Source organism: Rhinolophus ferrumequinum, chromosome 25 (genome assembly GCF_004115265.2).
Source record: "Rhinolophus ferrumequinum isolate MPI-CBG mRhiFer1 chromosome 25, mRhiFer1_v1.p, whole genome shotgun sequence".
NCBI classification, from domain to species: Eukaryota; Metazoa; Chordata; class Mammalia; order Chiroptera; family Rhinolophidae; genus Rhinolophus; species Rhinolophus ferrumequinum.
In genome coordinates this window covers 20,802,357-20,828,157 of record NC_046308.1, presented here as the reverse complement: position 1 = coordinate 20,828,157, position 25,801 = coordinate 20,802,357, and the positions used below count along the sequence as shown (strand labels likewise).

At 44.5% G+C, this 25,801-nt stretch overlaps 1 protein-coding gene across 1 annotated transcript in view; it reads right to left on the bottom strand.

Annotated features, from left to right (window-relative positions):
* SLC5A1 (solute carrier family 5 member 1) overlaps positions 1-6,330 on the bottom strand; it is a 50,046-nt gene extending 43,716 nt beyond the window's left edge. Inside the window, exon 1 of the mRNA XM_033097966.1 lies at positions 6,033-6,330. Within this exon, the coding sequence (XP_032953857.1) occupies positions 6,033-6,167 (135 nt within the window). The 5' untranslated portion in view covers positions 6,168-6,330. The remainder of the gene's footprint in view (positions 1-6,032) is intronic.
* Between the last annotated feature and the right edge of the window lie 19,471 nt (positions 6,331-25,801).

Here is a 25,801-nt window from a genome sequence, read left to right as displayed (position 1 = left end):
CAAAGAAGGCGGGAGAGAGGGAGAGAGGGAGGCAGAGAGGGAGGAAGAAGGAGGGAAGGAAGGAAGGATGCTATAGGAGTGCACAGCGTTCGTACTAAATATTTCAGAAAAGACTAAAACATTCAAACGCAGTTCAAAACTTTCCCCTTTGGGGATGAGCTTGCTGGAAACATTGCTTTTCAATATGTTATGAATGCTGTGGAATGATTATTATTATAAATACAGAAGAAAGAGGAGATTTCTTCTGACTGAGGGGTCAGGAAAGGCTTCACAGAGGGGACAGCATTTCAGCAAGTGTTGAAGAAAGAGGGCGGTTTATTAGTCAGAGGAAAGAAGGAAAGGACATTTCAGACTGCAGGAACAGCATAAGCGGTGACCCAGAGATGGACCCATACCAGTGCGGGGAGGAGGGAATGGTGGACGGTGTTGTGTGGTGAACCTGGGTGAGGTGTATGAATGGGCAAAGTCAGGGCAAACCGCAGACCCTCAAACGCCAGGCCAAAAAGTGTAGCTTTGTTCCAAGGCAGTAGGGAGCCATGAAGGTTTATGAGGAGAAGAATGACACGCCGTTTCAATAAATGACCACCAACCCCTCTCACAGCTCCTTTACAATGTGGCCTCTGAACCTTCAGCTTTTTCCTGGTCTCAGGCCCAGGCCCAGTCCTCCAGCACAAAATGGGGACAGTATCTGCCCCGGGGTCCTTTCCCCGTCCTGCTCTGCGTCAGTGGCCCTCTCTCAGCTGAAGCCTGCTAATCTCCCTGAATGCTAATGGCTGACAGTGACTTAGGCCTGACAGAGGTGTTTGTATTTTCATAGGTGACCCCTGAGACTGAAGAGCATCACTGGTCTGAAGGAATTAACCTGTGAAGGTGACATTCCAGGTGTTTAGAAACTCACCATTCGTTCCGCAAACACATCTGCTACAGAGAGCACATCGCGGCATGCGCAGAGGGCAAAAACATACTGAACTTAGTCCTTTCGGGCACAGAGCCATTCATGCGTCCAAAAGCTCAACACAGATTTGTTACACACCTCTGTGTGCTAGGCAGTGCCAAGGAGATCACAGCTCAGATCTTTCTGGGCTCCCATAGGACATATTCTGGAGGCCTCCGTTCCATAGGAGTTTTTCAGGGGACTACCAAGAGGACCAAAAGACCCAAGGAGCAGAGAATGTAGGTAGGGCTGAAACAGAAATAAGTCCCAAGAACTGACTGGGCTCCTGCAGTTGGCCTAGGAAAGGCCATTCTGAAGGTTATTGTGAAGTTGAAGAGGATTGATATCCCCAGGCAGGGTTGGAGGGACAGGAAAAGTGGGTTTGGGGCCCAGGCCCATTTCCAAGTTGGTCTTAGAAATGAAGAGCTTAGAGGAAGAATATGAGGGCAGAGACTAGGGAAGCTGGAATAATTCAGGAGTCATGTTGGCATGGATAAAAGGTGAGCAGAGGTGTGTTCTACACCAGGTCTTCTCCTCTCTGGAACGCCATCCCCTCAGCTCCACAAGCCAGACCCTGCACACCTGCCCGCCAAGGACTCTCCAAATGCCACCTTCCCCATGAAGCCTCACTGGACATTCTCCCATGGAAGTCTCCCCTCCCCTCTCCAAATAAAAATAACCTTTCCTGTGAACATCGAGAGAACTCTACCTATACCTCGTATTCGGCTCTTACAATTTTTTTACTTTGTGTTATCGTATTATAAATCTTTCCAGCTTTATTGAAGTATACTTAACAAATAAAAATTGTATACATTGAAAGTGTACAATGTGCTGTTTTGATATATATACTTATTTCCAGGAGCTGGAAGTGGGGAAAATAGAAAGATGTTAGTCAAAGGTACAAAGTTCCAGTTATAAGATAAGTTCTGGAAAGCTAGTGTACAGTATGGTGACTATACTTCATAATACTGTATTGTATAGTCAAACTTGCTAAGAGAGTAGATCTTAAGTGTTCTCACCACCAAAAAAAATTACAAGCCTGTGAGGTGATGGATATGTTTATTAGCTTGATTGTGGTAATCATTTTACAAGTTTTTAATCCCCCAGTAATGCGTAGTAAAATGCCTTGTATCTGGTGCACACTCAGTAAAAAAAGTTGAATGGGATTCCCAGTTCCCTCCAGCTCCACTCTTCCCCCTTATCCCACCATCAACATTCCTTCTGAAAATGGACAGCAATCCCCACTCTGCCCCAGGCAGGCATTCTGCAAACGGTCTGTCAGCAGCATTCAGTAGGTGCTTCCCGGGGCATGCATCGCAGCTCATGTACCCTGCCTCCTTCCTCCCTGCTGTTCACTCCCTGCAAATGGAAAGACACTGTCTCCATAAGCAAGGGATGCTCACAGGAAAGCCTCACTTTATAAACCACGCCATTAAATTTTCCTGTGCACTCTGCAACAAGAAGAGAATGACTTCACAATTGCAAGCCACAGCAGCCAACGAAGCACAATTACTGATCCACATTTTTTTTTCTGAATGGAATAAAAATATCACTAAGCAAGAGGGAGGCATTTCAGAAGCTTAAGAAACTGAAAATGTTGGGCCTGGAGAAGAGGAGATGGAGGGAGGCCCACTATCTTACATAAAGTGGGACACGCTCACTCAGTCGCATAAGGCAGAGCCAGACATAATGGGAGAAGCTCCAGAAGGTTAGATCTGAGCTCAGTACCAGGAAGAATTTCCTCGCTGTCAGAGCTGTCCAGAGATGGAACTATTCGAGTGAAGCTTTGACAACTTGTCAAGATGCTTTTGTCAAGTGGTTTAAAGAAGAGACTTGAACATAGGATGAAGAGAGTTGAACTAGATAAACAGTAGGCCCTCAATTTATGAAAATGGGTGAGGAAAGAAGGCATTCAGCAGCACCAGGATACTGCCACAGCAGTGCAAGTGGTGATAAGGACCATGGAGAGGCTATTCCTGGAAAGTGTCTTAGGGAGGGAGAAAGGCAAGATAGTGCAGAGAACATTGCCCTTGGCATCATAAGACCTGACTTCTAGTCCCAGCTCTGGTGCTGATTCATCTGAGTGACTTCCGATCACCCTGTCTGATCCTCATCTGTAAAATGGAAAGTTTGGGCTCCCTTCGGGGCCATTGCTATTCAGGCGTCCAATGATGTTATTAGTGCAAACAACTGCATAAGGCAGGGGTCAGTAAGTTTCTTTTGTTAAAAGGGTCAGGTAGTAGTTACTTTAGGCTTCGTGATATATATATATATATATATATATATATATATATATATATATATATGATCTCTACTGCATATTCTTCTTGTTTTGTTTTGTTTTTTACAACCCCTGAAAAGTGTAAAAGCCATTCTTATGGGTCGTACAAGAACAGGCTACGGGCCAGATTTGGCCCATGGAGAGTTGTTTAATAACTCCTGGCATATTCCAGAAATAATAAGGTCAGAGATTCAGCCTAAAGGGATATAAAATCCCCCAAGAAACAAACTGAGAGTTGGGGCGTGGGGGCAGGGATGGAAATGCATACTGAAGAAGTAATAAGCTCGAGTCCCAATATGATTGAATGAGGCTGTGTTGGAAAAGGATAAAACAGAACAAAATAATGTTGGAAGAAAGGCGGGTGGGGACAGAGGAACAATTAGCTGTGCCTTTTCTAAGTTGAGGAAGCACAATGGTCAGGATCCGTCTGTCTCTGCAGTCCAGAGATCGAGTAGGAGTCAGGATGCCTGTCCCTGAACCAAGCCACTCTTGACGCTCCAGCAGAAAAAGAAAAAAAAAGGAATGCAAACTGGAAGAAATCCAGCAGTTTAAATGATCAGAGTCCAGAGGCGCTGATTAATAGGGAAAGACTAAATGTGGACAAATACTGGCAGGCGCATTAAGTAGCGTTTAGAAGGACAAGTGATTCTGATTCACAGATATTCAAAAAGGGTAAACACCATAATCGGCAGGACTGGCAGGGCTCAAATGAGATTGGTTAAGGGAACGAAGATAATTAGTGATTGTCTGGAAAACAGACAGTGCAGCACAACTACCGTGTTTCCCAAAAAGTAAGACCTAGCCAGACAATCAGCTCTAATGCATCTTTTGGAGCAAAAATTAATATAAAACCTGGTGTTATGTTATGTTATGCTATGATATGCTATGCTATGCTATGCTATGTTATGTTATGTTATGTTATAAAGATCCAGTCTTATAGTAAAATAAGACTGGGTATTATATTAAATTATATTATACCTGGTCTTATAGTAAAATAAGACCGGGTCTTACATTAATTTTTGCTCCAAAAGACACATTAGAGCTGATTGTCAAGCTAGGTCTTATTTTCCGGGAAACACAGTAGCAAATGATGGATTCACGTGTTGGCTCCAGCCCTTATAAGCTGGGGAAGGGTGAGAGGAGGAAGGCAGGCAAAGTGCCAAAGTACCTGGTGCCATGGAAAACCAAGAGTCAAGCTACCTGAGTTCCAAGAATAATTCCATAAATTGCAACCTGAGGCAAATCACAACCACATGGGGCTTCCATTTCCTCGTCTGTAAAATGGGGGCTAGCATTCCTGCCCTCTCTGACTCGCAGCTTTTTATCAAGATGTCCTACTCAACTGATCACTTTTGTCCATTTTACTTAAAAGGACAAAAATAATTCAGGGCCTCACTCATACCCTCGAGGGCAAATGATAATAGTATTGTTTTTAATTTATTGGGGTGACAATTATTAGTAAAATTACATAGACTTCAGGTGTACAATTCTGTATTACATCATCTATAAATCCCTTTGTGTGTTCACCACCCAGAGTCAGTTCACCTTCCATCACCATATATTTGATCCCCCTTACGCTCATCTCCCACCCCTCACACCCCGATAATAGTATTTTAAAAGACTCCTAGCATCTATAAAGAGCTTTCAGATTCATCTCTGCAAATCCTCACAACCTAGGTAAGACTGTACCCATTTTACACTTGAGTAAACTAAGGCTGAGTCAGGTTACCCAAGGTCCCATGGCAGAACTATGTCAAAGCTGGTACTAAACTTGAGAGTCCTGACTCCTAGTTGGACACTTCTGGGAAGCTGAGGGTGTTAGGAAGAGTCAGCCACAATGACCCCTTATGACACTTGGGGAAGCTTTTAGTCATATCTGGATTCTGCAATTACTTTAAAAAAAAGTCGACACTTCCTTTTATCCCTAAAAAATACTCTGTGGCTGTGGAAGGGTTAATGTCCACCCTCTTCTCCTTCAAGTCAAGAGTTCAACCATCTGCTGGCACAGCAGCCTCCTGCTCTGTCACCCTCCAAGAAAGCCTTTGAGAGTGGCTGGAATATTTGCATATTTAAAACACCTCTTCCAGTTACTGGGTGTGCCAGACTCTGTCACAAATGAAATTTCCAAGTTCCAGGCTGCTAAGAACAAGTTTCTCTGGTTTGATGTGTCCCCAGAGTCCCAAGAAAGAGCCATATGCATTGCCCTCTTCCCGGGACCAAGCCACCCGTGGGTCTTCCTCCTCCTCCTCCTCTAGTCAGCTTTCACAACTCACTCACTTCAGCCCCTGGGATCTCATGGTACAAGGCCATCAGGTCAGCCTTTCCCAGGAAGGGGACACCAGACAGCCCCCGACTACCTTAGGCTGCCCTGCAGCACCTGCAGCTGGCAGAGGCTGTGTCCCTCCCCATCTACGCTGTTTCTTTTCCATCCAAAACTGGATGATGAAGAGGAAGGACAGTGGTCACCTCGTCTGGGCTCATCTCCCAAGCTGGGGGACCCTCCCCGGGCCCTCTCCTGCCCCCTCACACCATACCCTTCCGTCTCCAATCTCCCAGGCTCCTTCTCTGCTCACAGGTTCCAGGTGTCCCTCTTTGGTGCTGGCCAGCATCCCTCTCACTTCTGCTCATCTTTGCTTGCCCTCCTCACCTCCTCTGTGCCCCCAAACTCCTCTTAAGCACTTGCAAATCGGTTCCGCTGAACTTCCCGCACCCTCCCCTCCTCGGGGTTCACCCAGGCCCTTGCTCCTCGGTGGCCCCTCCTTGTCCCTGCCGCTGGCCTTCGCCCCCTCAGCGAGTGTCCCAGAGCCCCTAACATACCCACAGCCCGACAGCCATCACCACCACGAAGTAGATAACGATGACAGAGATGTCGGCCGCATTGCGGATGCGCTCGTGGGACGCGAGGGGCGCGGCGGTGACAGGGGTCGAGGGGCTCCAGGTGCTACTGTCCATGGCGCCGGCGACGAGGCGTCCCTCCCACCCTGGCGGCTCGCTCTTTATACGGCCTCCGGGTTAATGATCAGCCCAGGGGAAGGGCACCCGCGAAGTCTGGGCAGCGGGGTGGTGATGCGGGACCCCTGCGCTGAGCCGTCGGAGACCAGCTCTGGACGCGGTGCGCGGAATGAGGAGCCAGCGGAGCTGCTGGCGTGGCGGAGGCGGGCCGGCAGGTAAGGGCTGACCCGCCGCGGGGAGGGGCCGGCTGGGGGGTGGTGCCCGCCTGGCACAAAGGCCCGCTGTAGGAGGACAGCGGGCACTGGGCCGGGACTCCTGGCCTGCCACCGTGGGGCCACACCAGGCAGAGCGGGAGTGGATCCATGGAGGAACCAGGCTGCCTGGGGCCAGGTGCTTAGAAGCTTCAGATCACCTGCCACTTGCCCTTGGACCGGTGCCACGCCCTCTGGGACCTGGCTTCTCCACATGTAAAATGGGTGCAGGACTGTTCCCAGGAATTAGCCAAGTTCTTGGTCTCCGTGGAGAACATTCTGGGGAGGACTGGAAGTTTTGCATGTTGCTAGTAAAAGCTCAGTGCAATTGCCATCTCTTGGCTACCGGATAACCACCCTCCTACCCACCCACCCACATTTCTGACCCCCTCCACAGCCTGCAGCCCTAGGGGGCACTGTTAACCCATAAGGAGGAAGAAACTGAGAGGGAGAGGGGATCCCACCGGGAGCTACTTCCTGGCCCAGGGCATCACCTAATAATGTGATCTGGGGCTCTTCCAAGGCAAGCAAGAGAGGAGATAAACAGAGAATCCTTTCCAAGGAGCTCATCAAACCCTGTGCCTTCCTGGGGATTTAGCCTGCCCATCTGGAAACACATGTCGAAGCTGATGTTGTCTGATGTCGGGGCTCAGAACAGAGATGGCTGAGAGAGTAGGGGCAACTCATTCAAGGTCATACAGTGAGCCAGTGACAAAGGTGGCTCTGCAGCCCGGGCCAGGGCAGGCCGAGTTCAGAGGACAGCTGGGTAATGCGCTCAGGGGCTGGTGCCAGGCCAGCCATAGAGCAGCCACTTTTGGAGAGGGGAGCCTTCCTGGGGTGATAAGGTGCAGGGAGGAGAAGGACCACGCAAACCTATTCTGCCTCAGGCCCTCCAGGCCCATCACCAGACAACCACCCACGGCCCAAAGGCCAGCAGCCTGTTCCTTTGCACCTTGCTGCTTCTGAGGTCCATTCCCCTCCTCCCAGTGCTCGCTCTTCCCACTGAGGCTGCAGTCCTGCCTGTTTCCCCACCCATCCACCCTCAGAAGAAGACACTGTATAAGGCTATGTCCAGGGCCCATCATAGTACCTGACTACAGGGAGTAAGAATTCTCCTTCTGGGGAACCTGGTAGCAGGGACTCTTCAGTGTGGATGTCTCCACCGCTTGGAGCAACTCACCTTCTGTCCATGTCCATTCATTCCCACAAATCTTTTTCACCTGGCTCTGTGCCGAGCAGTCCCTGCCCTCAAGCAACTTCTGGTCTGATCTGGAGGTGAGCCCACCCACAGGAAAAGTCCAGCCCTGAACCCCAAGCTGTAGGCAGCCAGCCAGTGCCAAGTTCCAAAAGTGAAGTCTGTGGAAATAAGCAAATCCCAAAAGTGAGCAGGAGGGAGGACTGGAAGTGGTAAAGGAGCTCAAAGGATGGACAAAAGCATCCTTTGATCTTTCTAAGACAGCAGAACACAGGTGGCCAGAGAAGGAAAGGGATGGCGGCCAGCAAGAGAGAAGAAAAATGCATGCATGCATGCATTCATTCTTGCAGCAAAAGACCAGCTTCTGTAGGCCAGGTCATGTGCACCAACCCTGGGGATACAAGGGCGTCCAGCCTGCTGGGGGAAGAGAGACCATTATCAAAAGTGAGACAAATACCTATAAACTGGGCCGGCCCAGTGGTTCAGGTGGTTGGAGTGCATCCTCTCAACCACAAGGTTGCCAGTTCGATTCCTCGACTCCCGCCAGGGATGGTGAGCTGAGCCCCCTGCAACTAGTAGCAACAGCAACTGGACCTGGAGCTGAGCTGCGCCCTCCCTAACTAAGACTGAAAGGACAACAACTTGAAGCTGAACGGCACCCTCCACAACTAAGATTGAAAGGACAACAACTTGACTTGGAAAAAAGTCCTGGAAGTACACGCTGTTTTCCAATAAAGTCCTATTAAAAAAAAAAGGAAGGAAGGAAGGGAGAAAGGAAGAAAGGAAGAAAGAAATATCTTTACAAAAAAAATACCTATAAACTCATCATTGTGATATGTGCTTTGAAAGAGAAGCACTAATGCCTAGCAAGGATTTTGACCTGGGGATGAGTGAGGTTGGAGGAAGGCCTGGGAAAGTTCTAGTTTGAGCAGGGCCCTGAAAGAGGAGTGAGCCAGGTAATGTAGGAGTGAGGAATGCACTAGAACGGGGCAAGCATGGGGCGGGGGCTGGGAGGTTGTCAACAATAACAAGGGAGGGACCAGCTGGAGCAGAAAATAAAAATAAATAAAAAGCATGTCATCAGCAAGTAACCCCCCACCATGGCCATCCCCAGATTGTATGAGGCCCTTTTGTGATTTCTCTTCCTCATTGGTCTCTTCTAAAGGGACAATTTAAACACAAGAAAACAGTATGGATGGGGAGGAAGTCGCTGCTGGAGAGGGTGACTCCAAGTCCAGGGGTACAGGCCAAAAAGCTTCCAGGCAAAGAGGGGGTGAGGGTGCACAAGAAGGGAGAGGGAAGCAGGGAGTTGGCCTCAGGCTGCCAGCCCACCTGCACCCCCACCCCTGAGCTGTTATCTGGGCCTGGGGCGAGTCGGGGGAATATGGAACGTTGAGAGGGACACAGTGCCCCTGACCCTCCTTTAAAGGGGAAGTCAACAGAGGGTGGAACCCTGGTAGGCTCCATCTAAGAATCTGAGCCCTGGCCTCTGTCATGCTGGGTGACCTTGTGAGAATCACCTCTACTATGGGGATACAGCTTGATCTAATAGAAGCTTGCTGAGTGCCCACCATGCATGTCAGCTTTGGGCTTGGCCCAGAACCCAGGTTGCTTGTTGGCAGGCTGTATCTCTTTCCTCTAGATCCCAAATCCCAGACAGGCTTCAGGAGGAGCTGCAGGGTGAGGGGCTGCAAGACACCCCAGCCTAGCTCCCCAGAGCTCTTCACAGGGGACTGCCTCAATGCTGGGCCTTAGCCTAGGGCAGCAGGGACAGTGCCTGGCCTGTCGTCGGGAGGCCTGGGTTCAGGTGCTGGTCCCTCTACCAAGGAGCCTTCGGCAAGTCACTTTCCTCTCTCTAAGATAGTTTTCTGTCCGGTCAAATTGGCAGAGGTTGACCAATTGGTCTCTTAAGAAGGATCCTGGTGCCAATTCTATGACTGCAGCCTGGGCCCTGAAGCTCCCAGAACGTCCGTCTCTCATTTATAAACTGGAGACAATAAGCCCTGGAAAGTTGCATGTCAGAAGCATGTCAATGGCACTTCCCCCTAAGTCTCATCCCCCACTATATCTGCTGGCCCCAAGGGCGCCATTTTCTATTGTTCACCGCCATTTCTAAAAGCCTCCAGGAAAGGGTGAGACACTTTATGGCCAGTGTTCAGAAAGCATATCACTCCTCCCTGGCTGCTCCTCCAAAGCAGTGCAGGAAACATACCCTGATTGGAATTTGGGTTCCTCTTCTTGTTACTAGGTAACCTTGGATCAAGTTATCAATTTTTGGGGGGCCTCAGTGTCCTCACTTACAAATTGAGGGTAATAATATCTAAGATAAATGAGAGAACATATAAAACATTTCAGGGCACTGCCAAGCACCTATGTGGTGCTCGATGAAAGGTTAATTTTTAGCTTCGTCATCATCACGTTGTCTAGACCCCAAGATGTGGAAGCCAGAGCTGGGGCCCTGCCCTCGCAGAGCAGAAGACAGATACGAGAAAGCAAATGGATGCTGTTGGACAAATAGTGCAACTTTCATGTTCACAATGACCGTATTGTTATCCCCATTTTATGGATGAGAGCACTGAGACTCACAGGAGTTAAGTAACTTACCCAAGCTGGTAAAAGGCCAAGATGGCGCTCAACCCTGTGTGTCTAATACCAAAGCCCATATTTTAACCCCTGGTGCAGAGAGCAGGGACAGAAGACGACAGAGAAAGGGGAAGTGAAGCCTTATGAGTCTGAGCATACTCCCCAGGCAGCCTCCCTCTGTCACTCCCAGCTTCACACTTAGCTGCCTGGAGGTGTGTGGCATTTCAGTGAGTCATTCATTATAACAGGTGCAGCCAAAAGTCAACCGTATCACTGGCACTATCTTCAGAGCCCAGGATGGAAGCAGGTGGAGTAAAAGAGGTAACTGTCACTCGTGTCCTCAGAGAGCCACCCCTCAGTGTGATTGTCACCCCAGGTGTTCCAAGTCCCTCTGTGAGATGAGACAAAGAAGCAGCCCCTGGCAGGGGGTAGCCCAAGGCCTGCAGGCACTGGCAGAGGAACTCACCAGAGCTCTCACCGGTGAACCTTACCTCCCACACAGCCAATTACCACCCATCCATCAACCGCCTCTGAGGCCGGGATTCCAGGAACACAAAACAACAGGCTCAATTCTTGGGCAACCGAAAGACCCACAGAGGTAACAGTGCGCATGGCAAGTCATTCAGGGCAAGTACTCAACAGACACTGGTTGAGCATTTGTCTGGGTGTCGGGGACACAAAGTGAGCAAAACAAATGTAGTCCCTGTCTTTCAGAAGCTTAAAACCCATGCACATTTGGGTACGGGGTTTCCTTTTGGAGTGATGAAAATGTTTTGGAAATAGATGTGGCAGTTCCGTGCACTCAATGGCACTGAACTCTTCACTTTAAGATGGTTAATTTTATGGTATGTGAATTTCACCTCAATTGAAAAAAAATGCACAAGGCAACAGGCCAAAGATAACAAAAATTTATTTCCCCCACCTGTTGGCTAGTCCTAAAGTTTTCATGAGTTTCTTTCATTTATTCAACAAGTCATCTGAGGAGAATGAAGAGGTGGGTTCATTTCACCATCAAAAGAATACTGTCTCCCATCTCATGTCTGGTCCTGATAATTCTACATTGAGAAATTCATTCATTCATGCATTCATTCCTTCAGAGTATGCACTCTACACCAGGCACTGGAGTTACAAACTTGAATAAGACACAATGTCTGCAATGAACATAACAGCACAGATAGTGCTTCAAGATACTGACTTCATTTCTTTTGGATAAATACCCAGAAGTGGAATTATTGGATCATATCGTAGTTCTATTTTTAATTTTTTGAGCACCCTCCAAACTGTTTTCCAGAGTGGCTGCACCAATTTACATTCCTACCAACAATGTACAAGTTTCCCTTTTCTCCAAATCCTGGCCAACACTTGTTTTCTTTTGTCTTTTTAATAATAGCCATTCTAACATGTGTAAGGTGATATTTCATTGTGGTTTTGATTTTCCCGATGATTAGTTTTCCCAATGATTAGTGAGCTGGAGCATCTTTCCATGTGCCTGTTAGGTCCTCCTATATTGAATGAGTTTCTTATATTTTTTGGATACGAAAAAAAAATGGTAATGATGTGAGGTGATGTATACATTGATTAACTCCATTGTGGAAATCCTTTTACAATGTGGATATCAAATAATCATGCTGCACACCTTAAACATATACAGTTTTGTCGATTACACCTCAATGAAGTGAGGGAGCATAAAAGAAGGAAATACACACTATTCAAAACAAAAAACAAAAACAAAGACACAGTCTCTCCCTTGGGGACCTCCCAGTCCATCAAGGAAAGTTTACATCTGATATGCATGTTGTTCTCTATGCAAAGACTTTCCTACTCTTCACCTGACTGACTCTCATAATCCTTTCATCTCAGTTTAATTACTTCTAAGAGACTTCCTGACCTGCACTCCACCCTTAGCCTAAAAGCTCCCTGAGAACCCTGTTCTCAAGCTCTATTCTCATCCTACCGATACTTCTCTCAATTTTCAATTCACATTTAGTTGTATAACTCTACGTTCAATGTCTATAGCCCTCACTAGACTATAAGTTTCATGAGCGTGGTGCCAGTGTCTCTTGGCCATCACTATGCCTAAGACTGGGGCTGGCGTATAATAGATGCTCAATAAATATTAGCTGGGTGGATAAATGAATTAAAATAATGAACATAAACAATTATAATGTGATAGATGCCCAGGCAGTGAGGCAAGGTGAGACAGAACATGCCTCCCTTTGTCTCTCTAAGAGATGTAGAGAGAGGGGCAAAAGAAATAATCATTAAGAGGGGATATTTGGTCAAGTATACCTCAATATTTTTTTTAACGATTTTATTGAGGAAGGGGAACAAGACTTTATTGGGGAACAGTGTGTATTTCCAGGACTTTTTCCAAGTCAAGTTGTTGTCCTTTCAATCTTAGTTGTGAGGGCGCAGCTCAGCTCCAGGTCCAGTTGCTGTTGTTCGTTGCAGGGGGCGGAGCCCACCATCCCTTGCGGAGTCCAACCAGCAACCTTGTGGTTGAGAGCCCACTGGCCCATGTGGGAAATGAACGGGCAGCCTTCGGCACTAGGAGCACGGAGCACCAACCGCCTGAGCCACCAGGCCGGCCCCTACTTCAATTTTTTTTAAAAAGGGATATTTGCACTGAGTCGTAAGGGATAAGCAGGAGTTCCTGAGGCAATGCAGCTGGGGAAAGGTTTTAAGGTGTGAGAGCACACAGTATGCACATTCAGGGAGTGGTTAGTGCTTGTGGTCAGCATGGCTGGGCAGAATGGCGGGAAATAAGGTCAGAGATATGGGCAGGAACTGGACCTCAGGGGACCTTGTGAATCATACGGCATTCACCCCACAGAACATTGGACAGCCCATAAAGCACGGGTTCCTAACCTTAGGCCGATGGCCCCCTCAGAGGTGGGCTTGAACATCCATGGTCTCCATAAAATTGTATGCATAATTGTGGTCAGATTTGTGTTTTCTTGGAGAGAGAGCCCATGGCTTTCATCCGATTTTCAGAAAGATCGATGACTCAAAAAAGGCTTCAGAACCACCACTTTCCCTCTAACTAAAACTGCCCCACCCCCACCCCAGTTCATGACTTTCATAGCGCTCATAACAAAATATAAATAGCTTGTTGATTTCTTTGCTTACTTGTTTATTGTCTGTCTTCCCTTCTGTGAAGAGGGTCTATCTCCAGTGCCTAACACACATGCTCTGAAATATACAGAGTTCAATAAATACCTGTTGACTAGATACATCCTACTGTAGGTGTTCTTTTTAATTGTGGTAAAATATGCATAACATAAATTTTACCATCTTCACCATTTTTAAGTGTCCAGTTCAGTGGCATTAAGTACATTCACATTGTTGTGCAACCATCACTACCATCCATGCACAGAACTTCTTTCACCTTGCAAACCTGAGACTGTGTACCTGTTAACCAATAACGCCCCTTTTTGCCACCCCCACCTAGCCCATGGTAATTATCATTCTACTTTCTGTCTCTATGACTTTGACTATTCTAGAAACCTCATGTAAGAGGAATCATACAGTATCTGTCCTTTTGTGACTCACTTAGTTCACTTAGCACGATGTCCTCAAGGTTCATCCATGTTGCAGCATGTGTCAGAATTTTCTTCCTTTTTAAAGCTAAATAATTCCATTATATATATCACATTTTCTTTATCCATTCATACATTAATGGACACTTGGATTGCTTCCATTTTTTAGCCATTGTGAATAATGCTGCTGTAAACATAGGTATGTATTTTTTTAGCGCTTATTGAAATACAAGTAGTCAAAGGATGGATGGGTGGATGCATGGGTGGCTGGCTGGATAGACGGATGATCAATGGATAGGTGGATAGATGGATGATAGACAGATGGGTAGATAAATAAAAGAGTACTGAACTGAGAGTTAGATCTATTTCCTGTTCTGGCTGTAACACTTTCCATCTGCATGACAGAGCAGACATCAGAGATACTGTGAAGTAACAAGTGACCCCATTGTAACAATGAAAGGAGTATTGAGTAAAAAGCAATTTCAAAATATTCATAAAGATGAGTAACTCTGTGCTTTTCATGATCACAGTTGACATGCGTGAGTAAAAGGATTATGTATGACAATGTAAGGTATTGCTGACTAAGAAGAATGGGGTTTCCTGGTGTGGTAACCCAGGGAAAGATGGGAGTGATTCGAGTTGGGTAAACCACATTCTGTATTAAACAACCAAAACATCTGTCAAAACAGAAGAAATAGAGTCACTAGTTTGCCGGTAGAGATGCATCCAAATGGCAAAGAAGCATGTATAAATGAAGAATGCAGAGACAGGAGGTTTTTGAGGATATTCAGTTTTGAACTAGCCCACAGGATTTGTTCATCCATAATTTCACTATCCATAGCCAACCCCAATAGAAAAATAAATAAATAAATAGTTCATATAAAAGGAATCACAAATGGCACATAAACATATTAAAAGATATCCCAATTTCTCTCTAATAAGAAAAATGCAAATTAAAACTACAGTGAGATACTATTTTTTACCTACCAGACTGGAAAAGATCATAAACAAGTTGATAATATACTATTTTGGAAGAGAAACATGTACTATATCACCTCACACTGGTAGGTGCATAAGTCAGTACCACCTCTAACAGAGTAATTTGAGAACATCTATCAATATTATATCAAGAGAATGAGAAGACAAGCCACAGACTGCAGGGAGGAATTGCAAAAGACGCATCTAATAAAGGACTGTTAACTAAAATACGAGTATACAAAGAATTCTTAAAATTCAATAATAAGAAAATGAACAACCCAATTTAAAAATGAGCAAAAGAGCTGGACACCTCATCAAAGATATAGAGATATGCAAATAAAAATATGCAAATAAGCACATGAAAAGATGCTCAACATCATGTGTCATTAGAGAATTGCAAATTAAAGCGAGGTACCACTACACACCTATTAGAATGGCCACAGTCCAAAACACTGACAAAGCCAAATGCTGGCGAGGATGTTGAGCCACAGGAATTCTCATTCATTGCCGGTGGGAATGCAAAATGGTACAGCCACTTTGGAAGACAGTTTGGCAGGTTTTTACAAAACTAAAGATACTCCTACTATACGATCCAGTAATAGTGCTCCGTGGTATTTACCCAAAGGAGTTAAAAACATATTTGCACAAAAACCGGCACATATAAACAGATGTTTATAGCAGCTTTATTCATAATTGCCAAAACTTGGAAGCACCAAGATGTCCTTCAGTAGGTGATGGATAAATAAACTGTGATACATTCAGACAATGGAGTATTAGTCAGTGATAAAAAGAAATAAGCTATCAAGCCATGAAAAGACATGAGGGATGTTAAATGTGTATTCCTAAGTGAAAACAGCCAATCTGAAAAGGCTATATACTCTCATAATTCCAACTATATGACATTCTGGAAAAGGCAAAACTATGGAAACAGTTAAAAGATCAGTGGTCGCCAGGGGTTAAAGAGAAAGGGGGATGAATGGGTGAGCACAGAGAATTTTTAGGGCAGTGAAATTATTCTATGTGATATTATAATGATAGATAGACAAATCATACATTTGTCAAAACTCATAGAATGTACAACGTCAAGAGTAAGCCCTAATGAGGGAGGGGGATATATGGGAACTGTGCTTTCAGCTCGGTTTTGCTGGGAACCTAAAACTGCTCTAAAAAATAAAGTCTACTTAAAAATTATACACGTACATATCCTTTGATCCAACAATTTTACTTCTAAGTATTTATCCTCCAGATAGGCATATGTAAGGGCAAAATGACCTTTGTTCAAAGTTATATATTGCATCACTATTTGTAATGGGAAAAGATTAGAAGTAACCTAAATGCCCATCCCTAAAGGACTGGTTAAATATATCACAGCTTATCCACTTCATGGAATAATACTATGCAGTCATAAACAAAAAAACCTCTAGCATATTGATATGGATTGATCTCAAGATATTTTGTTACGTTAAAAAAGCAAAGTGTGCAAAACAACATGTAGTAAACTCAACTTAATGTAAAATATCAAAGGGTGGAGGAAGAATATAGGTACATATTTGCTTACCTGTGCACTGCAAAAATCTCCTAGATACACAAGAAACCGGCAAAACTGATTGCTTTCAGGGAGAGAATTTGGATGACTGGCAGGCTTTCTCTATATACACACATGTACTTTATGAACCATGAAAATATACTATTTACTAGATCAGTAGATAGCAGGAGGAAGGGAAGCAGGGAGGTAAAGAGAGAGAAGGAGACTAAACGCTGAATGTCCAAGCAGCTAGAGACCTCAGAGATCTTCAAAGGTGACTCTATAATATACTCACTGACTCAACAAATAAACCCTGAGTGTTCAATATATGCCTGGCACCGTTCCAGGTGCTGTAGATAGCAAGATGCAAAGATGTGGAAGTACACAATCTAATGGGGAAAGACCTCACTTATCGTTTACCAGTGAGAAACAGAGGCCAGAGAACGGATGGACCTTGGTCAAGTCACCCAGCTTGCTGGTGGGAGAGCTAGGGCTGAAATCCAGGTCTTCCAGTTCCTGTCTGGCTTTATTATCTACCCTGGGCTTAAAGTACGAGTACAGTGAAGGAAATAGACTTGATTACACAGGCAATGTTTACGAGTGTAAAGGTAACTGCACCACAAAACGGGCTTCCCAGAAAGCTTTTATCCCCTACACACGCTTTCTAATAGTTATAGTCACTGCCAGCCATGGGAAGATCTCCCAGTGCTATTTAATACTATCTTCATCTTCCATTCATGCAAACAATTATTTAGGAGTCATAAATAAATACTGTACATGCACACACACACACACACACACACACACACACACACACCTTTCCAAAGGATGGAACCATTTTCCCTGCTGAGACACAAAAAATGCTAAGACAAAGAAATAAGGGAGAGATTCAGCTAAAGAATGATCTTCTGTCTGAGCAAAAGGCTAAAACCTAATCCATGGTCAAGGTTCCCTGATCCCTTGGGTTTTATAAGGATCGTAGGCAAACTCCTCAACAAGTTTTTTCCAAGTTTGGGAAACCCTACCAGGAAGCAAGAAAAGAAGAGAGGAGCGTCATTCTCACTACCTTGAATGACAAAGATGCAGCAATCAACAGCCTGTGGCTTAGCCTAATGTTTTAGGCTGACTTTCATAAAAGTGTTATATAACATGTACAAAAATGAAATTATATGTCCACAAACACATATAAACATTCCAAAAAATATATACCCACACACCTTGTTTCCCTGAAAATAAGACCTCACCAGACCATCAGCTCTAATCCGTCTTTTGGAGCAAAAATTAATATAAGACCCAGTCTTATTTTAATATAAGACCAGGTATAATATAATATAATTATAATATAATATGATATAATATAATACTGAGTATAATATAATATAATACCAGGTCTTATATATATTTTGCTCCACAAGACACATTAGAGCTGATGGTCCGGCTAGGTCTTATTTTCGGGAAACACGGTAGACACACACACAAATGTCAACCCCAAAGCAAAAAAATTAGCCTGTTGGGGGCTGGCCCGGTGGCTCAGGCTGTTGGAGCTCCGTGCTCCTAACTCCGAAGGCTGCTGGTTCGATTCCCACATGGGCCAGTGGGCTCTCAACCACAAGGTTGCCGGTTCAACTCCTTGAGTCCCGCAAGGGACGGTGGGCAGCGCCCCCTGCAACTAGCAACGGCAACGGCAACTGGACCTGGAGCTGAGCTGCGCCCTCCACAACTAAGACTGAAAGGACAACAACTTGACTTGGAAAACAGTCCTGGAAGTACACACTGTTCCCCAATAAAGTCCTGTTCCCCTTCCCCAATAAAAAAAAATTTTAAAATAAAAATAAAAAGAGAGACCTTTCCCCAAAAATAAATAAATAAATAAAATAAGCCTGAGATGAAGAACCGTCAACTTTAAATTGACTACACTTAGAGAAAGAGCCACGGCGATGCTCCAAAATGCAAAATCCTAAAATTTCTCTTTGTCTCTGGGGCGATTCTATGATGGTAGGAGGTCCTGCTGACGGACCTTCCAGCTTGTTCGGCTCTGACAGGCAGGCAAAACAAAGAATTGATCCTCGCTGAGATTTCAATTGCTGCCAGGTGAGAGAAGATGGTTCAGGGTTGTGTTTGAAAAGAGCAGAAAAGCCAAACAGATTTTTTTGTGGGCTCAGGCCACGCATCCCACCAGAGGGCCTCATTTTTAATGGCGGGCCACTGCAAAGCCCATTGGCTCTGCTCTGCTGCCAGCAGTCATGCCAGGTCCCAGTTTAATCTCTTGTTTGACTCAACCTGAGTCACTCTCTGCTTCTTTCCCACTTCCGCTCCTTGAGAAAGCACCGGGCTGAGAGAGCTTCCTTCAGTATGTGCAAAGTCATTGTCCATGTGCACGAGCTGTGACCTCTTTGGGGCAAAGGCCTCTTTAAACTATAATTGTCATGAACGTTGTGACTACACCCATATAGCCCTGATATGGGAGGGCTGCTTTTGCCTTCTTCAGCCCTGGGAGCTGCTGGTGTGTGGCCTAGAGGGCCAGTTGTTTTTGAATTCCTGAATCAGGCATGTGTCAGGTTTTCGATTTCCACAACCTCTAAGAATAATAGATTCTTCAGGCTGAAAAGACTAAGACATTCAACCCACTTTTAAGTATTTACTTGAAAGAAATGAAAACATATTCTATGGTGTGAATGTGTCCCCCAAAATTCCTATGTTGAATCCTAACTCCCAAAGGAGACAGGGTGGGGTATTGGGAAATAATTAGGTCATGAGGGTGGAGCCCTCATGAATGGTAGTAGTGCCTCGTAAAAGAGGCCGCAGAGAGCTCCCTAACCCGTTACACCAGATAATGACACAGCAAGAAGGTGCCAGCTATGAACCAGGAAGAAGGCTTTCGCCCAAACTCAACCATGTTTGTTCCTTTACCTTGGACATCCCCGCCTCTGAAACTGTGAGAAATAAATTTCTGTTTGTTATAAGCTACCAAGTCTGTGGTATTTTGTTACAGCAGCTCAATTGGACTAAGACTACATATAATCCTCAAAAATACAAATATTCACAGCAGCTTTTTGTTAGCCAGAAACTGATACATCCCAACTATCCACTAAATGAATGAACGAACAGGTAAATGAATAAACAAATTGTAGTATATCCATTCAATGGAATACTATCCACCAATAAAAAGGAACAAACTACTGATACACAGAGCAACATGGACGAATCTTGTAGATATTGAACTGAGAAAAGAGGGGAACCATAAAAGAGTACATATTATATCATTTCATTTATGTAGGTCTAGAACAGACAAAACTAATTAGTCTATAGTGATAGAAAATAGACCATCATTTGGGCAGTAAAGGGATGATTGGCAGCAGAAGGGTATGAGAGAACTTTCTGGGGAATTGGCAATGTTTTATATTTTGATTGAGATGGTGGTTATATGGGTGAAAACATTTGTCAAAACTCACCAAACTTAAAGTCTGTGTATTTTATTGTATGTAATTGTACCTAAAAAAAGTTAATTAATGAAACAGGGAAAGACAAACCCTTACATTTGTATTGCTCTTTTCAGTTCACAGAGCACTTTCCCACTTCCCATCTCACAAAAACCTCAAAACAGCCCTGTGTAGAAAGTGAGGTAAGGCAGGGGACACTGTCTCCCGTCTACAGGAGAGAAAACGGAGGCTGAGAAGCAGCAGTCTCAGCCTGTGCCAGGTACTGGGACCTTCTCTGCGGTCATAGGACCTCGAAAGCATGGAGTCACCCCTCACTTGTCAGACATACACACTGTGGTACAGAGGGGCAGGGGTTGGGAGTCCTACAGTGAATCTGTAGCAGGATTGGGACAAGGGCCCTGGACCCCTGGCTCCTGGCTCAGTGCGCACCCCCACTCACAGGCCCTGAGCCTCCCCACTGCACGTGTGTACCCCTCTCTCCTCTCTCAGCCTGAGACTGGCTCCTGCTGTCTGGGCTGCACTCATATCCTGGGGGTGCCAACCAGACTTCCTCAAGCAGAGCTGCAAATGCCAGTTCTACACTCTTGCTACCCCATGTAAATTCCAGGCTCCTCGCGTCCTATGCACAGCTGGTTATCAAGGACTTCAGTGTTCAAATAAATTCGTCTGCAGGGTGGTTTCTTAGGAAATAATTCCCGATATTATTCCACCCTCGAACATCTGCCACCACTCAAGAATAAGACCTTAGTAATCGAAGAAAAACACTAAAATAAGATATTGTCTTCCAGCTGAGAGGTTGTCAGATATCTAGAAGATGACTAATATCCAGGGTTGGCACAGGTGAGAGAAAATGGGCACCCACATACATTGCCAATGGAAGTATAAATTGTTTATGATAATTTAGCAATATCTATCAAAATTTTAAATGTGTACTCTCTGACCCAGCAGCTCCAACTTGAAGCTGTCTATCCTCTAGAAATATTCACAGGTGAGAAAAATATTTACCCATTAGAGTAAAAAACTAGAAATTATCTAAACGTTCATTATAGGGGACCGGTTAGAATATGGAATCCTATGGAGCTTTTTTCGTTGGTATTGAGGAAAACTTTCTTGTATGTTGATAACTGCCTCATTTTCTTAAAATGACCACTAGTATTCCATCGTAGGTATGTGCAATAATTGATTGAACCATTCCCCTGCAAATGGGCATCAAGGTCGTCTCCATATGTTCTTTGTTTTCTAAGAGTGACAGCTCTCTAGGCAAGGGGGTGTAAATATATGTGAATTACAGTGAACGGAAGTGAACCAAACTAAAATGTGGATGGTACCAGATTGACAAATGTTAAAAATAATTCTAATAATCATATGAAAATATGCTAGCATCACTAATCATTAGGAAAATGTGAATCATAACCACCACCAGATACCTTTTCACACCCATTAGAATGATTATAATAAAAAAAGAGAGAGAGAGAGAGAGAGAGAGAGAGAGAGAGAGAGAGAGAGAGAGAGAGGGAGGAAGGAAGGAAGGAAGGAAGGAAGGAAGGAAGGAAGGAAGGAAGGAAGAAAGGAAGGAAGAAAAGAGAATTGTTGGTGAAGATGTAGAGAAACCATAACCTTTGTGTTACTGGTGAGACTGTGAAACAGTGTAGCTACTATGGAAAATAGTATGGCAGTTCCTCATAAAATTGAAAATAGAATTACTATATGATCCAGCATTTCCACTTCTGGATATATACTCAAAAGAATTGAAAGCAGGGATTCAAACAGATATCTGTACACCCATGTTTGTAGCAGCATCATTCACAATAGCCAAAAGATGGAAGCAATCCAAGTATCCCCTGGCAGATGAGTGGAGAAACAAATGTGGCATTCCATACAGTGAAGTATTATTCAGCCTTAAAAAGGAAGGAAATCCTGACACATAGTTGAATCTTAAGGACATTGTGCTAAGTAAATTAAGCCCGTCACAAAAAGAAAAATACCATATGATTCCACTTACGTGAGGTACTTAGAGTAATTAAAATCATAGTGACATAGAGTATAATAGAATGGTTGTTACCAGGGGCTAGGGAATGGGCGAAAGGAGAGTTAGACCGTCTACTGAGTATAGAATTTCAGTTTTACAAGGTGAAAAAAGTTGGAGATGGATGGTGGTGATGGTTGCACAACATTACAAATGTTGTTTATCCCACTGAACTTGACACTTAAAAATAGTTAGGATTGTAAATTTTAAGTTATGTGTTCGAGTATTTTGCTACAATAAAAATTTGGGAAAAGAAAAAAGAAAGGGAAAGAAACATAGGGCTTCCTTGCTGGTTTTAGTCTGGAAAGCCACCAAAAGTAAAAACATTGTATGATTCCACTTATATGAGGTACCTAGAACAGGCAAATTCAGAGAGATTGAACATAGAACAGAGGTTACCAGAGAATTAGGGGAGGTGGGGATAGGGAGCTAGTGTTTAATGGATACAGAATCTCAGTTTGGGATGATGGATGGAAGATTTCTGGAGATGGATGGTGGTGATGGTTGCACAACAGTGTGAATGTATTTAATGCCACTGAACTTAAAAATGGTTAAAGTGGTAGATTTTATGTTATATACATTCTACTGAAAGTTTTTTTAAAAAAAGGAAAATTCCATTTTAAAAAATTCTGAATCCCACTCTAGTGAGGGTATAGATGAACTCATAGTTTCATACACTTCTGAGGGGAGTGTCATCCTACAGAGCAGTTTGGCATCATACAAAAGTCTTAAAAATTGTCAAGTCCTTTGACTAGCAGGTCCTGTCTTAGGTGTTTATCCTAAGAAAATAACCAGACAAGTATGGGTAGGGCATTTATCTCCGTAATGTCTACAAAGGAGAATGAGGGGCCCTCACCATTTAGAAGGAAGTCCTCTAAAAGCGAGGTGTTAAACATGGAAGTCAGTTGTCCTAAAAACAAATGGAGAGAAGTAGCATGTGTTATCCTGAAAATCACTATGCAGCCCCCTCCCACGCCCACCCCGCCCAAGGCCAGGAATCAGGATATATAAGGGAGACTGTCTTCGGAAGCCACCTGCAAAAAAACACCTACATCAGAGGGTAAGTGGGGAGGGGGACTCTAGAAGAGGGTAAATGGGACCAAATATATGGTGATGGAAGGAGAACTGACTCTGGGTGGTGAACACACAATGTGATATATAGATGATGTAATACAGAATTGTACACCTGAAACCTATGTAACTTTACTAACTATTGTCACCTCAATAAACTTTAATTTAAAAAAAAAATACTTACATGACCTGGAAGCCTGAAGCCCTCTAGATTTCTGACATTGTGTGTGTGTGCATGTGTGTATGCATTGGGGGACTGCTATATCCAGGACAAATTCTAAGCTATAGGAGAAAGGAGAGAAAGTATACAGGACAGGGGAGCAGGGCCAGAGAAGAGGGTGAAGTTCAAAGCCTTGCACCAAACCCCCCGCCCATTCCCTTATATCTAGGCAATGATTCTCCATAGACCATTGTTAGAATAACAGCAAAAAGGGCTTGCTATCACTTATTGAGCATTATAGTAAGTGATTTACAAACATTATCTTATCTCTTTTAGTCCTCACAACACCCCTGTGGGACAGGTGCTATTAGCCCCAATTTCTAGATAAGAAAACTGAGACTTAGAGAGTTTAAGTAACGCATGAAGGACAGAACTAGAATTCGAACTCATGACTCTTAACCACACATTAAAAATATATGCCCACATAATGTTGTCAAGATTTTGTAGGGTATCCGATGGACACTTGTCCCATTAGGGAGACCACCTCAGGGATGATGTAGATGCCTGATCACTGCACTGTACACCTGAAGCTGAAGCTGAACAATAATGAATGTCAACTACAATTTTATATATATATATATATATATATACAGTTACAAGAAGTGAAATGCAGCATTCGGAATAGAGACAGTGGAAATTTAATGGCTGTGTGCGATGTCAGAGGGGTAGTAGATGGGGGAGGGGGTTGTCACTGTGTGGGATATAAATGATTAATATCTATTACATTGTTTTTTTGTTTTGTTTTGTTTTTTAAAGATTTTAGTGGGGAAGGGGAACAGGACTTTATTGGGGAACAGTGTTTATTTCCAGGACTTTTTCCAAGTCAAGTTGTTGTCCTTTCAGTCTTAGTTGTGGAGGGCGCAGCTCAGCTCCAGGTCCCATTGCCATTGTTAGTTGCAGGGGGCGCAGCCCACCATCCCTTGCGGGAGTCGAACCTGCAACCTTGTGGTTGAGAGCCCACTGGTCCATGTGGGAATCGAACCGGCAGCCTTAGGAGTTAGGAGCACGGAGCTCCAACCGCCTGAGCCACCGGGCCGGCCCAATTACATTGTTTTGTACTCCTGAAACTAATTAAAAAAAAGAAAAAGAAATAAATAAATGTGTCCTGAGCATTCACTTAAAAAATAAATAAAATAAAAATGTATGCCCACAAATAAACATATATCAAATCATTGCATTGTACATTTTTAATATATACAATTTTATTTGTCAATTATATCAAAATAAAGCTGGAAAAAAAAGGGGGAAATGTGCCCAGAGAGTGTATCCTGGAAGGGGAAAAAAAAAACCCCTGGGAAAGAACTCAGAAGGCTGGTTTCCAGTCCCTACTCCCCACCGACTCACCACGTCACCCTGACAAACCCCTTGCCCTCTCTGACCTGCTGCTCCTCTATGGAACTATGAGGTTCTCAGTGTCCCACCTCCATCAGCATCTCCCTGATTCCATAGCTCACTGGCCTCCTTCATCCTTTCAGGATCCTGGCATCATGCTACTGACCCCTCTTCGCACGTTTCCGGCTGCGCCAGACTCAGGTTCTTACTAGGACCTGAAGTCTTGATGGCCTGTGGGTGGAGGGGCAGAGAGGAGATTCCGGGGAGCGCTGCTCCTCTCAGCACCTTGGCTCTTTCTCTGTGCCCTTCAGCAAGGCCCATAACGGAGCCTTCTCACTGTGAGTCTGGTACTTTCAGAGGCCAAGAAACCCCACACTCCCCTCTCAGCAGGTACACAATTTAGGCAATAACCTAAGTCATGCCAACATACACCACTGCAAAAAAATGTTTGAGGGAGCAGAGTATGTTATCACAGCTCCCTGATTACGCACTCGTAACGAAGCCATCCAGCTCCTCAGCTACCTCACCGGGGAGGCCAGAGCTGCAGTCTTGCCAAAGCCAGCTCACTGCCCCCAGCAGACAACTGGTCTGCATTTCCAAATCTGCTTACCTCAGTTGCAACTCGCTCAGCGCCTTTCACAGACGTGGAAATTACATGGCTTGAATATGAGTCCTGGAAAGGCCACTGGAGATGGCATAACTCATCTTCCACCGTTTGCAAATGGGACACTGAGGCCCAGGAAGGCCACGTGGCTCAGCCAGAACCAGAACTCAGGCCTGACCCCACACTGCCTCCTTGATACTGGACCCTCATTTCACCCCTCAGCCAGTTTCTGGAACCCATGGAGTCTTCCTCTCATGACATGGAGACTTTAATTTCAATAGAAGTAACTGACCCTATGATGGGTGGATCTACCTTAAACCTTAGGTACTCATGTACCTGTTTTCTCTGCTAACAGGATACAAACGTTCTCAAAAGCAGAAAACATATTGATTTGTTTGTATGTTTCCCAGAAGCCCTGCATGGTGCCTTTTACTCATTGATTAATTCTTTTTTTTCATTGAACAGAGTTTTGGAGTACAAGTCCAAGCTTTATCACTTGCTAGTATTATGACCTTGAGCAAACTATTTAGCCATTCTGAGCCTCAGTTTTCTCCTCTGCAAAATGGGAATAACAACAGCTAGTTCACAAAGTTATTGTAATAATCAACATGTGGTATATGCTTAACCCAATGCTTGGCACATGTTTAATTAGTAAATGTTTAATTGATAAGCTAATACTATTGATATTAAAAATAAACATAGCTCCAGCTATGCACCCAGAATTATGAAGAATGCTGGGCACACAGAGGTAAATAAAACTAGGCCTGACCTTTGAAGACTCGGAGACTAGTGGGGAGGCAGACAGCAAGGAAACAGCTGACCTCCATATCGTCCAAGGTAACAAGTGCTATGACAAAAACACGCACATAG